Source organism: Phyllobates terribilis, unplaced genomic scaffold (genome assembly GCF_046119375.1).
Source record: "Phyllobates terribilis strain yellow unplaced genomic scaffold, ASM4611937v1 Scaffold_13__5_contigs__length_258822181, whole genome shotgun sequence".
Classification (NCBI taxonomy): Eukaryota; Metazoa; Chordata; class Amphibia; order Anura; family Dendrobatidae; genus Phyllobates; species Phyllobates terribilis.
The window spans coordinates 162332375-162346381 of record NW_027362773.1 but is presented as its reverse complement, the minus strand read 5'-3'; the positions used below and the strand labels follow the sequence as shown (position 1 = coordinate 162346381).

General features: G+C 50.0%; 1 protein-coding gene across 3 annotated transcripts in view; it reads right to left on the bottom strand.

Moving 5' to 3' along the window:
* AGBL2 (AGBL carboxypeptidase 2) overlaps nucleotides 1-14007 on the bottom strand; it is a 48903-nt gene that overhangs the window by 2311 nt on the left and 32585 nt on the right. For all 3 annotated transcript variants that reach the window (XM_073658976.1, XM_073658977.1, XM_073658978.1), the window contains exons 15-20: nucleotides 9906-9992; nucleotides 1813-1879; nucleotides 1655-1741; nucleotides 1340-1552; nucleotides 674-728; nucleotides 397-527 (exon numbers count right to left, since the gene is read on the bottom strand). In XM_073658976.1, the coding sequence (XP_073515077.1) occupies nucleotides 397-527; nucleotides 674-728; nucleotides 1340-1552; nucleotides 1655-1741; nucleotides 1813-1879; nucleotides 9906-9992 (640 nt within the window). The remainder of the gene's footprint in view (nucleotides 1-396; nucleotides 528-673; nucleotides 729-1339; nucleotides 1553-1654; nucleotides 1742-1812; nucleotides 1880-9905; nucleotides 9993-14007) is intronic.

Here is a 14007-nt window from a genome sequence, read left to right as displayed (position 1 = left end):
CGGCCTTTCTGGGTGCTGGCCCGCACTCCTCCACCAGGTGCCTCCGAGGCTTTTTCTCACAAGACACATAAATGGTGGGATTCCTACAGCTGTGGCCTCACAGACGCCATGGCTGTAGGAATCAGCTCTTTGGCTCTGTTCACACTGGCAGGTCTGCAGGGTCAGGTGACTGATGGACGGCTGACATCACATTTGGTTGATAATGTCCCATCATCATTCACCTGCGGCTTCAGTAGTCAGATAAGACCAACGGAGCAGAAGCGATGGGGGGTCCGGACTTGTAAAATAATGAAGTGATACAACGATCGCGACCCTCTGTCCAGATTTGGAAAGGGAAATAAAAACCAGGAATGGGTGTCAGAATGACGGCTGCGCGTGTAGAGAGCGGACATTTACCGGAAGTCACCAGCGCGATCAGCGACTCCTGACGAACGCGGCTGTTCCCCCGCACGGTGGGGCTGAGACTCAGCTGCAGATCCACTGTGGAGGCCTCTACGTGTCTCTGTCTCTCCAGATTAGATGCAAAGCTAAAAATGTAAGAAGAAAACACATTCAGCGAGCGGACGTGAGCCGCCTGACGATGTCCCAATGCCGACCCGGCCGCAGCCCGCCGGGGATTCACTGATAACATCTGACTACCTGTTATCATCCTTTCCTCTCCGAGGCGTCTTACCTGTAGGGTTTTGTTCCCACAGCCGGGACGAGAGGCCGAGATGTGAAGGACTTTTCTACACGAGAGAAGACGGATGTAAATTAGAGGGCTGACGGCTTCCTAAAATGCTCTTTGGTTCAGGCCGGGGCTACGGGGCGACTTGTGGTCACATGTAATAATCCTGCACCTCGATGCGAATCAAGGCCGGGACCGCGCGCCGCAGACGGTGGGTTCCTGCCCGACCGCCGCACAGAGTGGATCAGTTCCTAGGTGCAGTGGATGGACGTTTTGTCAGCGATCCTGCTCCCTTACGTCTGGATCACGGTATTTCCAGGATTTCACTACATCCCGGTGACCAGATGGAGCGGCGGCCTCACCACAACTGGTGAAAAATGAGCCGGATCACTTCATAAACTCGCTGAAAAATGTGGGATGGGAGGCGCTGTCTATTTTTCCATAAGTGCAGCAGCTCTGGGATCGACGCGACTCTTCACACATAATGCAGTCACCAGGTGTACACAGATACTGGTGTATGGCTGTACCTCTGCCATCCCATCAGTGGTCACGGGGGCAGTATGGAGCGACCTATATGTCTCAGCCCACTGCACCAGAATGAGGATTCGTGCCCTGGTCGTGTGGATGTACGAAGCCAGCATATAATTAACCTCCTGACGACATCGTGCCCACCTCGTTTCAGGACGTGATCGGAGACGTGGCTTCGGACACTATAATCGAGCGTAGCGTGGAATGGTGGGGGGTGCTGTCTGATGGCGGAGGGGTCTTTGGAGCTGGCCCTCTGGATGACCGTGATAATGAGAGGAAGACGATTTCCACCAGCGGGTTCTCGGGTCGTGGCAGCAGCATGACGGGGACAGGCATGGTCAGTGGAGGAGAAGTCGCCTGGAGGACAATAATTTGGGCATTTCTGCACATTGTGCCCCACATTGAGGCCGTACGAGACCTGGCAGATACCTGGCGCGCACACACGGGCAGACAACTCACCAACAAAGGAGGTTGGGAGCCTATTGATGAGCTGGGTCTTCACAGAGACAGACTCTGGTTTGCGGGCGTAGGATAGTACCGGCCTTTCTGGAGATAGAAATAGAAGGGTCTGATGGTTGAAGAAGATTTCAGAAGTAGACAGTGCGGTTATCTGTTACCTGCCGCCTGCGCTGGAGACGTCGGCACCACGTCACGTTGTGATGAGGGACTTTCATGGGACTTTATCTGAGAAGAAGAAATTATAAACTATTACACAAGAAAAATACAAACACCGGGCGGCCTGTAGGTGGCGCTAGTGAGATTGTGTCTCCTTCCTATAGAGCATTGCTAATCAGGCTCTATCCACATGACAGACAGTGCCCCCAAAGCTTAGACAGCCAAAGCCTGCTGTGCACTGATGAGGAGCAAGCACCCCGAAACAGCAGACGGGGCTCTGGGATGACAAATGCCCCGGACACGTCAGACACTGATATATGGGGCAGTCGCAGCCACCAGGCGACACAAACCTCCTGCTCCGCACCGGCATCACCAGCACTTCTTCTGGTTAGTGGGACCCTCCGACGTCATTATGATTGATGTAACACCTGATGTCTCCATCTGTCAGGAGAAGCTCTGAGGACGCCAGCAGGGAGGAGGTTTGCTGAGCTCTGGTCCGGCGGCCACAGAGAACCGACACAGCAGCCGGACCGGTCCTGAGAATGGAACCACAACTATACGCAGAAGTAACTTACTCTAAACGTTTGAAAGACGGACCGGGCAAACCGTGGAAAGTTGCACATTTTTGTGTATAAATGATGTGCAACAAAATTTCACTATTTTATGCTGTAAAACATGAACAAACCACCAACGGCGTGATTGCTGAACAGTCTCTAAACTAGTCCCCCCACCCCCACCCCCCAAATCTACATCAAGATCTCCAAACCAGAACCCCCTAAAGCTTCATCAAGATCCCCAAACCAGAACCCCCTAAAGCTTCATCAAGATCCCCAAACCAGAACCCCCTAAAGCTGCATCAAGATCTCTAAACCAGAACCCCCTAAAGCTTCATCAAGATCCCCAAACCAGAACCCCCTAAAGCTTCATCAAGATCCCCAAACCAGAACCCCCTAAAGCTTCATCAAGATCTCCAAACCAGTCCCACCCCAAAGCTGCATCAAGATCTCCAAACCAGTCCCACCCCAAAGCTGCATCAAGATCTCCAAACCAGAACCCCCTAAAGCTTCATCAAGATCTCTAAACCAGTCCCCCCCTAAAGCTGCATCAAGATCTCTAAACCAGTCCCACCCCAAAGCTGCATCAAGATCCCCAAACCAGAACCCCCTAAAGCTTCATCAAGATCTCCAAACCAGTCCCACCCCAAAGCTGCATCAAGATCTCCAAACCAGTCCCACCCCAAAGCTGCATCAAGATCTCCAAACCAGTCCCACCCCAAAGCAACATCAAGATCTCCAAACCAGTCCCTCCCTAAAGCTGCATCAAGATCTCTAAACCAGTCCCACCCCAAAGCTGCATCAAGATCTCCAAACCAGTCCCTCCCCAAAGCTGCATCAAGATCTCCAAACCAGTCCCACCCTAAAGCTTCATCAAGATCTCTAAACCAGTCCCTCCCCAAAGCTGCATCAAGATCTCCAAACCAGTCCCACCCCAAAGCTGCATCAAGATCTCCAAACCAGTCCCTCCCTAAAGCTGCATCAAGATCTCCAAACCAGTACCTCCTAAAGCTGCATCAAGATCTCTAAACCAGTCCCCCCACCCCCACCCCCCAAATCTACATCAAGATCTCCAAACCAGAACCCCCTAAAGCTTCATCAAGATCCCCAAACCAGAACCCCCTAAAGCTGCATCAAGATCTCTAAACCAGTCCCCCCACCCCCACCCCCCAAATCTACATCAAGATCTCCAAACCAGAACCCCCTAAAGCTTCATCAAGATCTCTAAACCAGTCCCACCCCAAAGCTGCATCAAGATCTCCAAACCAGTACCTCCTAAAGCTGCATCAATATCCCCAAACCAGAACCACCTAAAGCATCATCAAGATCCCCAAACCAGTCCCTCCCCAAAGCTGCATCAAGATCTCCAAACCAGAACCCCCTAAAGCTGCATCAAGATCTCCAAACCAGAACCCCCTAAAGCTTCATCAAGATCTCTAAACCAGTCCCTCCCCAAAGCTGCATCAAGATCTCCAAACCAGTACATCCTAAAGCTGCATCAAGATCCCCAAACCAGAACCCCCTAAAGCTGCATCAAGATCCCTAAACCAGAACCCCCCACCCCCCCCCAAATCTACATCAAGATCTCCAAACCAGTACCTCCTAAAGCGGCATCAAGATCCCCAAACCAGTCCCCCCCTAAAGCTTCATCAAGATCTCTAAACCAGTCCCACCCCAAAGCTGCATCAAGATCCCCAAACCAGTCCCCCCTAAAGCTGTATCAAGATCTCCAAACCAGTCCCCCCCTAAAGCTGCATCAAGATCTCCAAACCAGTCCCCCCCTAAAGATGCATCAAAATCCCTAAACCAGTCGTCCCCCCCCCCAAAGCTGCATCAAGATCCCCAAACCAGTCCCCCCCTAAAGCTTCATCAAGATCTCTAAACCAGTCCCACCCCAAAGCTTCATCAAGATCTCCAAACCAGAACCCCCTAAAGCTGCATCAAGATCCCCAAACCAGTCCCCCCCTAAAGCTTCATCAAGATCCCCAAACCAGTCCCACCCCAAAGCTGCATCAAGATCCCCAAACCAGTCCCCCCCTAAAGCTTCATCAAGATCTCTAAACCAGTCGCACCCCAAAGCTGCATCAAGATCCCCAAACCAGTCCCCCCTAAAGCTGTATCAAGATCTACAAACCAGTTCCCCCCTAAAGCTGCATCAAGATCTCCAAACCAGTCCCCCCCTAAAGATGCATCAAAATCCCTAAACCAGTCCCCCCAAAGCTGCATCAAGATCCCAAACCAGTCCCACCCAAAGCAGCATCAAGATCCCTAAACCAGTCCCCCTCCCCAAAGCAGCATCTAGATCCCTAAACCAGTCCCCCCCAAAGCTGTATCAAGATCCCTAAACCAGTCCCCCCCAAAGCTGCATCAAGATCCCTAAACCAGTCCCCCCCCCAAAGCAGCATCAAGATCCCTAAACCAGTCCCCCCCAAAGCTGCATCAAGATCCCTAAACCAGTCCCTCCAAGGCAGCATCAAGATCCCTAAACCAGTCCCCCCCCACAAAGCAGCATCAAGATCCCTAAACCAGTCCCCCCCCCAAAGCTGCATCAAGATCCCTAAACCAGTCCCCCCCCAAAGCAGCATCAAGATCCCTAAACCAGTCCCCCCCCAAAGCTGCATCAAGATCCCTAAACCAGTCCCCCCCCCAAAGCTGCATCAAGATCCCTAAACCAGTCCCCCCCCAAAGCAGCATCAAGATCCCTAAACCAGTCCCCCCCCCAAAGCAGCATCAAGATCCCTAAACCAGTCCCCCCCAAAGCTGCATCAAGATCCCTAAACCAGTTCCTCCAAAGCAGCATCAAGATCCCTAAACCAGTCCCCCCCCCAAAGCAGCATCAAGATCCCTAAACCAGTCCCCCCCCCAAAGCTGCATCAAGATCCCTAAACCAGTCCCTCCAAAGCTGCATCAAGATCCCCAAACCAGTCCCCCCCCAAAGCTGCATCAAGATCCCTAAACCAGTCCCCCCCCCAAAGCTGCATCAAGATCCCTAAACCAGTCCCCCCCCAAAGCAGCATCAAGATCCCTAAACCAGTCCCCCCCCAAAGCAGCATCAAGATCCCTAAACCAGTCCCCCCCCCCAAAGCTGCATCAAGATCCCTAAACCAGTCCCCCCCCAAAGCAGCATCAAGATCCCTAAACCAGTCCCCCCCCAAAGCAGCATCAAGATCCCTAAACCAGTCCCTCCAAAGCTGCATCAAGATCCCCAAACCAGTCCCCCCCCCAAAGCAGCATCAAGATCCCTAAACCAGTCCCCCCCCCCCAAAGCTGCATCAAGATCCCTAAACCAGTCCCCCCCCCCCAAAGCAGCATCAAGATCCCTAAACCAGTCCCCCCCAAAGCTGCATCAAGATTTTTACAGGATGAAAATGGAGAAATGGTAAGAGAGGATGTTGAGAAGGCCGAACTTTTTAATTCCTATTTTGCATCTGTTTTCTCTCAGAAAGAAAATGTAACATCAACTGATCTTCACTGTCCTTTTAAAGGAATAGAGGAATCCAAGTTATCTGTAAACAGAAAGATTGTGAGGGAATATTTAGCTAACATAAATGAGTTCAAGTCTCCAGGTCCAGATGAATTACACCCCAGAGTACTGAAGGAGATCGTAGAAGAAATTTTAGAACCACTCTCCATAATCTTTGAAAATTCTTGGAGAACAGGAGAAGTCCCAGAAGACTGGAGAAGAGCAAATGTTGTTCCTATCTTCAAAAAGGGGAAGAAGGTGGACCCAGGGAACTATAGGCCGGTGAGTCTGACTTCTATACCAGGAAAGATCTTTGAACAAATTATTAAACAACATGTATGTAAGTACCTGGATAAGAATGAAGTGATTAACCAGAGTCAGCATGGGTTTGTAACTAACAAGTCATGTCAGACTAACTTAATTTCCTTCTATGACAGAATCACTGACTGGGTGGAACAGGGAAATGCTGTAGATATAGTATATCTTGACTTCAGCAAAGCATTTGACAAAGTATCTCACACCATCCTTATTGAAAAAATGACCAAGTATGCAATGGACCAGGCAACTGTTAGGTGGATTCATAACTGGCTTAGTGATCGGACTCAAAGGGTGGTTGTAAATGGCTTCACATCCAGCTGGATGAATGTCTCAAGTGGGGTACCACGGGGCTCCGTCCTGGGACCTGTATTGTTCAACATCTTTATCAATGATTTAGATGAAGGAATTGAGGGTAAACTGATTAAATTTGCTGATGACACAAAGCTAGGAGGGATAGCTAATACTAGAGAAGAGAGAGAGAGGATTCAAAAAGACCTAAATAAACTGGAGCAGTGGGCAGCAACCAACAGAATGGTTTTTAACAGGGAAAAATGCAAAGTACTACATCTGGGCAATAAAAATGAAAAAAGCATATACAGAATGGGAGGAATAGAGCTAAGCAACAGTACATGTGAAAAAGACTTAGGTATACTAATAGATCATAGACTGAACATGAGTCAACAGTGTGATGCTGCAGCAAAAAGGCAAATACAATTCTGGGATGTATTAACAGAAGCATACAGTCTAGATCACGTGAAGTCATTATCGGTCTTTACTCCTCTTTGGTCAGACCTCATCTGGATACTGTGTACAGTTTTGAGCGCCACATTTTAAAAAAGACATAGACAAACTGGAGCAAGTTCAGAGAAGAGCGACCAGAATGGTGACTGGTCTGCAAACCATGTCCTATGAGGAACGGTTGCAGGATTTGGGAATGTTTAGCTTGCAAAAAAGAAGACTGAGAGGAGACTTAATAGCTGTCTACAAATATGTCAAGGGCTGTCACATTGTAGAAGGATCATCTTTATTCTCATTTGCACAAGGAAAGACTAGAAGCAATGGGATGAAACTAGATGGGAGGAGACACAGATTAGATATTAGAAAAAACTTTTTGACAGTTAGGGTGATTAATGAGTGGAACAGGCTGCCACGAGAGGTGGTGAGTTCCCCTTCAATGGACGTCTTCAAACAGAGGCTGGACAGACATCTGTCTGAGATGATCTAGTGAATCCTGCTTTAAGCAGGGGGTTGGACACTAGGACCCAGGAGGTCCCTTCCAACTCTACCATTCTATGATTCTATGATTCTATGATTCTAAGATCCCTAAACCAGTTCCTCCAAAGCAGCATCAAGATCCCTAAACCAGTCCCCCCCCCCAAAGCAGCATCAAGATCCCTAAACCAGTCCCCCCCAAAGCTGCATCAAGATCCCTAAACCAGTCCCTCCAAAGCAGCATCAAGATCCCTAAACCAGTCCCCCCCCCCAAAGCAGCATCAAGATCCCTAAACCAGTCCCCCCACAAAGCAGCATCAAGATCCCTAAACCAGTCGCCTCCCCCAAAGCTGCATCAAGATCCCTAAACCAGTCCCCCCCCAAAGCTGCATCAAGATCCCTAAACCAGTCCCTCCAAAGCTGCATCAAGATCCCCAAACCAGTCCCCCCCAAAGCAGCATCAAGATCCCTAAACCAGTCCCCCCCAAAGCAACATCAAGATCCCTAAACCAGTCGCCTCCCAAAGCAACATCAAGATCCCTAAACCAGTCCCCCCCCTAAAGCTGCATCAAGATCCCCAAACCAGTCCCCCCTAAAGCTGTATCAAGATCTCCAAACCAGTCCCCCCCTAAAGCTGCATCAAGATCTCCAAACCAGAACCCCCTAAAGCTTCATCAAGATCTCTAAACCAGTCCCACCCCAAAGCAGCATCAAGATCTCCAAACCAGTCCCACCCCAAAACTGCATCAAGATCTCCAAACCAGTCCCACCCCAAAGCTGCATCAAGATCTCCAAACCAGTCCCTCCCTAAAGCTGCATCAAGATCTCCAAACCAGTCGCCTCCCAAAGCAACATCAAGATCCCTAAACCAGTCTCCCCAAATCTACATCAAGATCTCCAAACCAGAACCCCCTAAAGCTTCATCAAGATCCCGAAACCAGAACCCCCTAAAGCTGCATCAAGATCTCTAAACCAGTCCCCCCACCCCCACCCCCCAAATCTACATCAAGATCTCCAAACCAGAACCCCCTAAAGCTTCATCAAGATCTCTAAACCAGTCCCACCCCAAAGCTGCATCAAGATCTCCAAACCAGTACCTCCTAAAGCTGCATCAAGATCCCCAAACCAGAACCCCCTAAAGCTTCATCAAGATCCCTAAACCAGTCCCCCCCAAAGCTGCATCAAGATCCCTAAACCAGTCCCCCCCCCAAAGCAGCATCAAGATCCCTAAACCAGTCCCCCCCAAAGCAGCATCAAGATCCCTAAACCAGTCCCTCCAAGGCAGCATCAAGATCCCTAAACCAGTCCCCCCCCAAAGCAGCATCAAGATCCCTAAACCAGTCCCTCCAAGGCAGCATCAAGATCCCTAAACCAGTCCCCCCCCCAAAGCTGCATCAAGATCCCCAAACCAGTCCCCCCCCAAAGCAGCATCAAGATCCCTAAACCAGTCCCCCCCCCAAAGCAGCATCAAGATCCCTAAACCAGTCCCCCCCAAAGCTGCATCAAGATCCCTAAACCAGTTCCTCCAAAGCTGCATCAAGATCCCTAAACCAGTCCCCCCCCCCCAAAGCAGCATCAAGATCCCTAAACCAGTCCCCCCCCCAAAGCAGCATCAAGATCCCTAAACCAGTCCCCCCCAAAGCTGCATCAAGATCCCTAAACCAGTTCCTCCAAAGCTGCATCAAGATCCCTAAACCAGTCCCCCCCCCCAAAGCAGCATCAAGATCCCTAAACCAGTCCCCCCTCAAAGCTGCATCAAGACCCCTAAACCAGAACCCCACTAAGTTTACTAACAGCGGAGCCATGTGACCAGTGAGTACGGCGTGTGGCCAGTGAGTACGGCGTGTGGCCAGTGAGTACGGCATGTGGCCAGTGAGTACGGCATGTGGCCAGTGAGTACGGCGTGTGGCCAGTGAGTACGGCGTGTGGCCAGTGAGTACGGCGTGTGGCCAGTGAGTACGGCATGTGGCCACTCATCGGCTGCAGTCGTGCGTTGGTTGCTAGTAGTAAAGACATTTGCTTTCATGTCACTTTTGCCCTAAATGGCCAACTTGTTGCAGGTCACCGATGAGGGTCAATCCAGCACTGGACCCGACTGACCCTTATCTCATTGGTGAAGCTACATGAAGGGTTGTGTGGGGACAGTGCCACCCGCGCCCATGGGCTGTGTCTGGTATTACACCTCCGTCCCATTAAAGAGTTGCAATACAGACACATCCCGGGCACAGGAGTGATGTGGAGTCTGGGGAAGGACATAGACCCATTATTCTACACATGGACAACTATTTTAATGAGCCAAGTATGAGACTTTTCAGAAAGTGGAATCATTTTATCACACGAGACAAAAAATGTGGTGGATCCTATAACTCAGAGAGACAATGTGGTGGATCCTATAACTCAGAGAGACAATGTGGTGGATCCTATAACTCAGAGAGACAATGTGGTGGATCCTATAACTCAGAGAGACAATGTGGTGGATCCTATAACTCAGAGAGACAATGTGGTGGGAGCACAGGAGCGCGGGATCCGGAGCTGCCAGAACACTTACCTTCCGAGCCCTCTTCTCTACATCGGTTTTACCAGAACTTTTGGAGGGAGAGGATTTGGCCGCATGATTGGACGGCTCAGCCACATCCTGTAAAAATGGAACGAGACACCGCGATGAACAGGTGACATGACACCGCGACCCGGCAATATGGCGTCTGGTAAACGGCGGCTCCTGAACGCTTATGATAGGGACTGGAGCTCCTGGAAGATTGTATATACAGTGGGGAAAAAGTATTTAGTCAGCCCCCAATTGTGCAAGTTCTCCCACTTAAAAAGATGAGAGCGGCCTGTAATTGACCTCATAGGTCGACCTCAACTATAAGAGACAAAATGAGAAAATAAACCCTGAAAATCACATTGTCTGATTTGGATAAGTATTTGGTCAATTACAAACAATCAAGATTTCTGTCTCTCACAGACCTGTAACTTCTTCTTTAAGAGGCTCCACTGTCCTCCACTCATTACCTGTAGTACTGGCTCCTCTGTCCTCCACTCATTACCTGTAGTACTGGCTCCTCTGTCCTCCACTCATTACCTGTAGTACTGGCTCCTCTGTCCTCCACTCATTACCTGTAGTACTGGCTCCTCTGTCCTCCACTCATTACCTGTAGTACTGGCTCCTCTGTCCTCCACTTATTACCTGTAGTGCTGGCTCCTCTGTCCTCCACTCATTACCTGTAGTACTGGCTCCTCTGTCCTCCACTCATTACCTGTAGTGCTGGCTCCTCTGTCCTCCACTCATTACCTGTAGTACTGGCTCCTCTGTCCTCCACTCATTACCTGTAGTACTGGCACCTCTGTCCTCCACTCATTACCTGTAGTACTGGCTCCTCTGTCCTCCACTCATTACCTGTAGTACTGGCTCCTCTGTCCTCCACTCATTACCTGTAGTACTGGCTCCTCTGTCCTCCACTCATTACCTGTAGTACTGGCTCCTCTGTCCTCCACTCATTACCTGTAGTACTGGCTCCTCTGTCCTCCACTCATTACCTGTAGTACTGGCTCCTCTGTCCTCCACTCATTACCTGTAGTACTGGCTCCTCTGTCCTCCACTCATTACCTGTAGTACTGGCTCCTCTGTCCTCCACTCATTACCTGTAGTACTGGCTCCTCTGTCCTCCACTCATTACCTGTAGTACTGGCTCCTCTGTCCTCCACTCATTACCTGTAGTACTGGCTCCTTTGTCCTCCACTCATTACCTGTAGTACTGGCTCATCTGTCCTCCACTTATTACCTGTAGTACTGGCTCCTCTGTCCTCCACTCATTACCTGTAGTACTGGCTCCTCTGTCCTCCACTCATTACCTGTAGTACTGGCTCATCTGTCCTCCACTTATTACCTGTAGTACTGGCTCCTCTGTCCTCCACTCATTACCTGTCCACAACCTCAAACAGTCACACTCCAAACTCCACCATGGTGAAGACCAAAGAGCTGTCGAAGGACACCAGAAACAACATTGCAGCCCTGCACCAGGCTGGGAAGACTGAACCTGCAATAGGCAAGCAGCTTGGTGTGAAGAAATCAGCTGTGGGAGCAATAATTAGAAAATGGAAGACATACAAGACCACTGATAATCTCCCTCGATCTGGGGCTCCACACAAGATCTCACCCCGTGGGGTCAAAAAGATCTCAAGAACGGTGAGCAAAAATCCCAGAACCACACGGGGGAACCTAGTGAATGACCTGCAGAGAGCTGGGACCATCGTTACACAGGCTACCATCAGTAACACACTACGCCGCAGGGACTCAGATCCTGCAGCGCCAGACGTGTCCCCCTGCTTAAGCCATTACATGTCCGAGCCCGTCTGAAGTTTGCTAGAGAGCATTTGGATGATCCAGGAGAGTATTGGGAGAATGTCATATGGTCAGATGAAACCAAAGTAGAACTGTTTTGTAGAAACACAACTCGTCGTGTTTGGAGGAGAAAGAATGCTGAGTTGCATCTAAAGAACACCATACCTACTGTGAAGCATGGGGGTGGCAACATCATACTTTGGGGCTGTTTCTCTGCCAAGGGACCAGGACAATTGATCCGTGTACATGAAAGAATGAATGGGGCCATGTATCGTGAGATTTTGTGTGCAAACCTCCTTCCATCAGCAAGGGCATTGACGATAAAACGTGGCTGGGTCTTTCAGCATGACAATGATCCCAAGCACACCACCAGGGCAACGAAGGAGTGGCTTTGTAAGAAGCATTTCAAGGTCCTGGAGTGGCCTAGCCAGTCTCCAGATCTAAACCCTATCGAAAACCTTTGGAGGGAGTTGAAAGTCAGTGTTGTCCAGTGACAGCCCCAAAACATCACTGCTCTAGAGGAGATCTGCATGGAGGAATGGACCAACATACCAGCAACAGTGTGGGCCAACCTTGTGAAGACTTACAGAAAATGTTTGACCTCTGTCATTGCCAACAAAGGATATATAACAAAGTATTGAGATGAACTTTTGGAATTGACCAAATACTTATTTTCCACCAAATTTGAAAAAAAAATTCTTTCCAAATCAGAGAATGTGATATTCAGGATTTGTTTTCTCACTTTGTCTCTCATTGTTGAGGTCGACCTATGATGTTAATTACAGGCCGACCTCATCTTTATAAGTGGGAGAACTTGCACAATTGGGGGCTGACTAAATACTATTTTTCCCCACTGTATATGGACAGATGTAAGATCAGCCATAGGGAAGGAAAAGGGACTTATAACTGATGCCGAAACCTTAAAGGGATGAGCACAGATTGACAGTTCGGAGCAGCGGCATGGTGGCGATGCTGATCTGTGCCCTCTCCCAGGTGCTCGCAGGGGCATGGAGGCCAGTCGGATTCAGCAATCGGGTCCGCTTCAGAGCGCCGTGAGCAGGCGTACAGCACAGAGCCTGCAGCTTATTGCCTAGGTAACTGAGCATTGCTGGGACTGCAGAGGTGGCCGGTAACCAAGGCAACAACCTATCAACTATGAAATTAAAAATACATCTGAGAACAGAGATGATTTCAAGCACTTTGCAATTTTAATCATTTAAGAACTTGAAACCACTCCTTCAAGAAGGGCTGTCAATAGTCGGGGTCTGATACCCAGGCACCTGCTGATCTGCAGAACAAAGAGGCAATCGATCCATAGTCACAGACCACCCCAGGTATTACACCGTGTAAGGGGTTCATCCAGCAAAATTAAAAACTGCAGAATTTGCATAAATGAAGAAAGATCACAACAGGATGCTATTGCCCCCTGCTGATCCAGCAGATGTTTCTCTGGCTCCCTCATATTAATGACCACCGGCTGCTATTGCCCCCTGCTGATCCAGCAGATGTTTCTCTGGCTCCCTCATATTAATGACCACAGGCTGCTATTGCCCCCTGCTGATCCAGCAGATGTTTCGCTGGCTCCCTTGTATTAGCACCACTGGCTGCTATTGCCCCCTGCTGATCCAGCAGATGTTTCCCTGGCTCCCTTGTATTAGCACCACAGGCTGCTATTGCCCCCTGCTGATCCAGCAGATGTTTCCCTGGCTCCCTTGTATTAGCACCACCGGCTGCTATTGCCCCCTGCTGATCCAGCAGATGTTTCTCTGGCTCCCTTGTATTAGCACCACAGGCTGCTATTGCCCCCTGCTGATCCAGCAGATGTTTCGCTGGCTCCCTTGTATTAGCACCACAGGCTGCTATTGCCCCCTGCTGATCCAGCAGATGTTTCGCTGGCTCCCTTGTATTAGCACCACCGGCTGCTATTGCCCCCTGCTGATCCAGCAGATGTCTCGCTGGCTCCCTTGTATTAGCACCACCGGCTGCTATTGCCCCCTGCTGATCCAGCAGATGTCTCGCTGGCTCCCTTGTATTAGCACCACCGGCTGCTATTGCCCCCTGCTGATCCAGCAGATGTTTCGCTGGCTCCCTTGTATTAGCACCACAGGCTGCTATTGCCCCCTGCTGATCCAGCAGATGTTTCCCTGGCTCCCTTGTATTAGCACCACAGGCTGCTATTGCCCCCTGCTGATCCAGCAGATGTTTCGCTGGCTTCCTTGTATTAGCACCACCGGCTGCTATTGCCCCCTGCTGATCCAGCAGATGTTTCTCTGGCTCCCTTGTATTAGCACCACAGGCTGCTATTGCC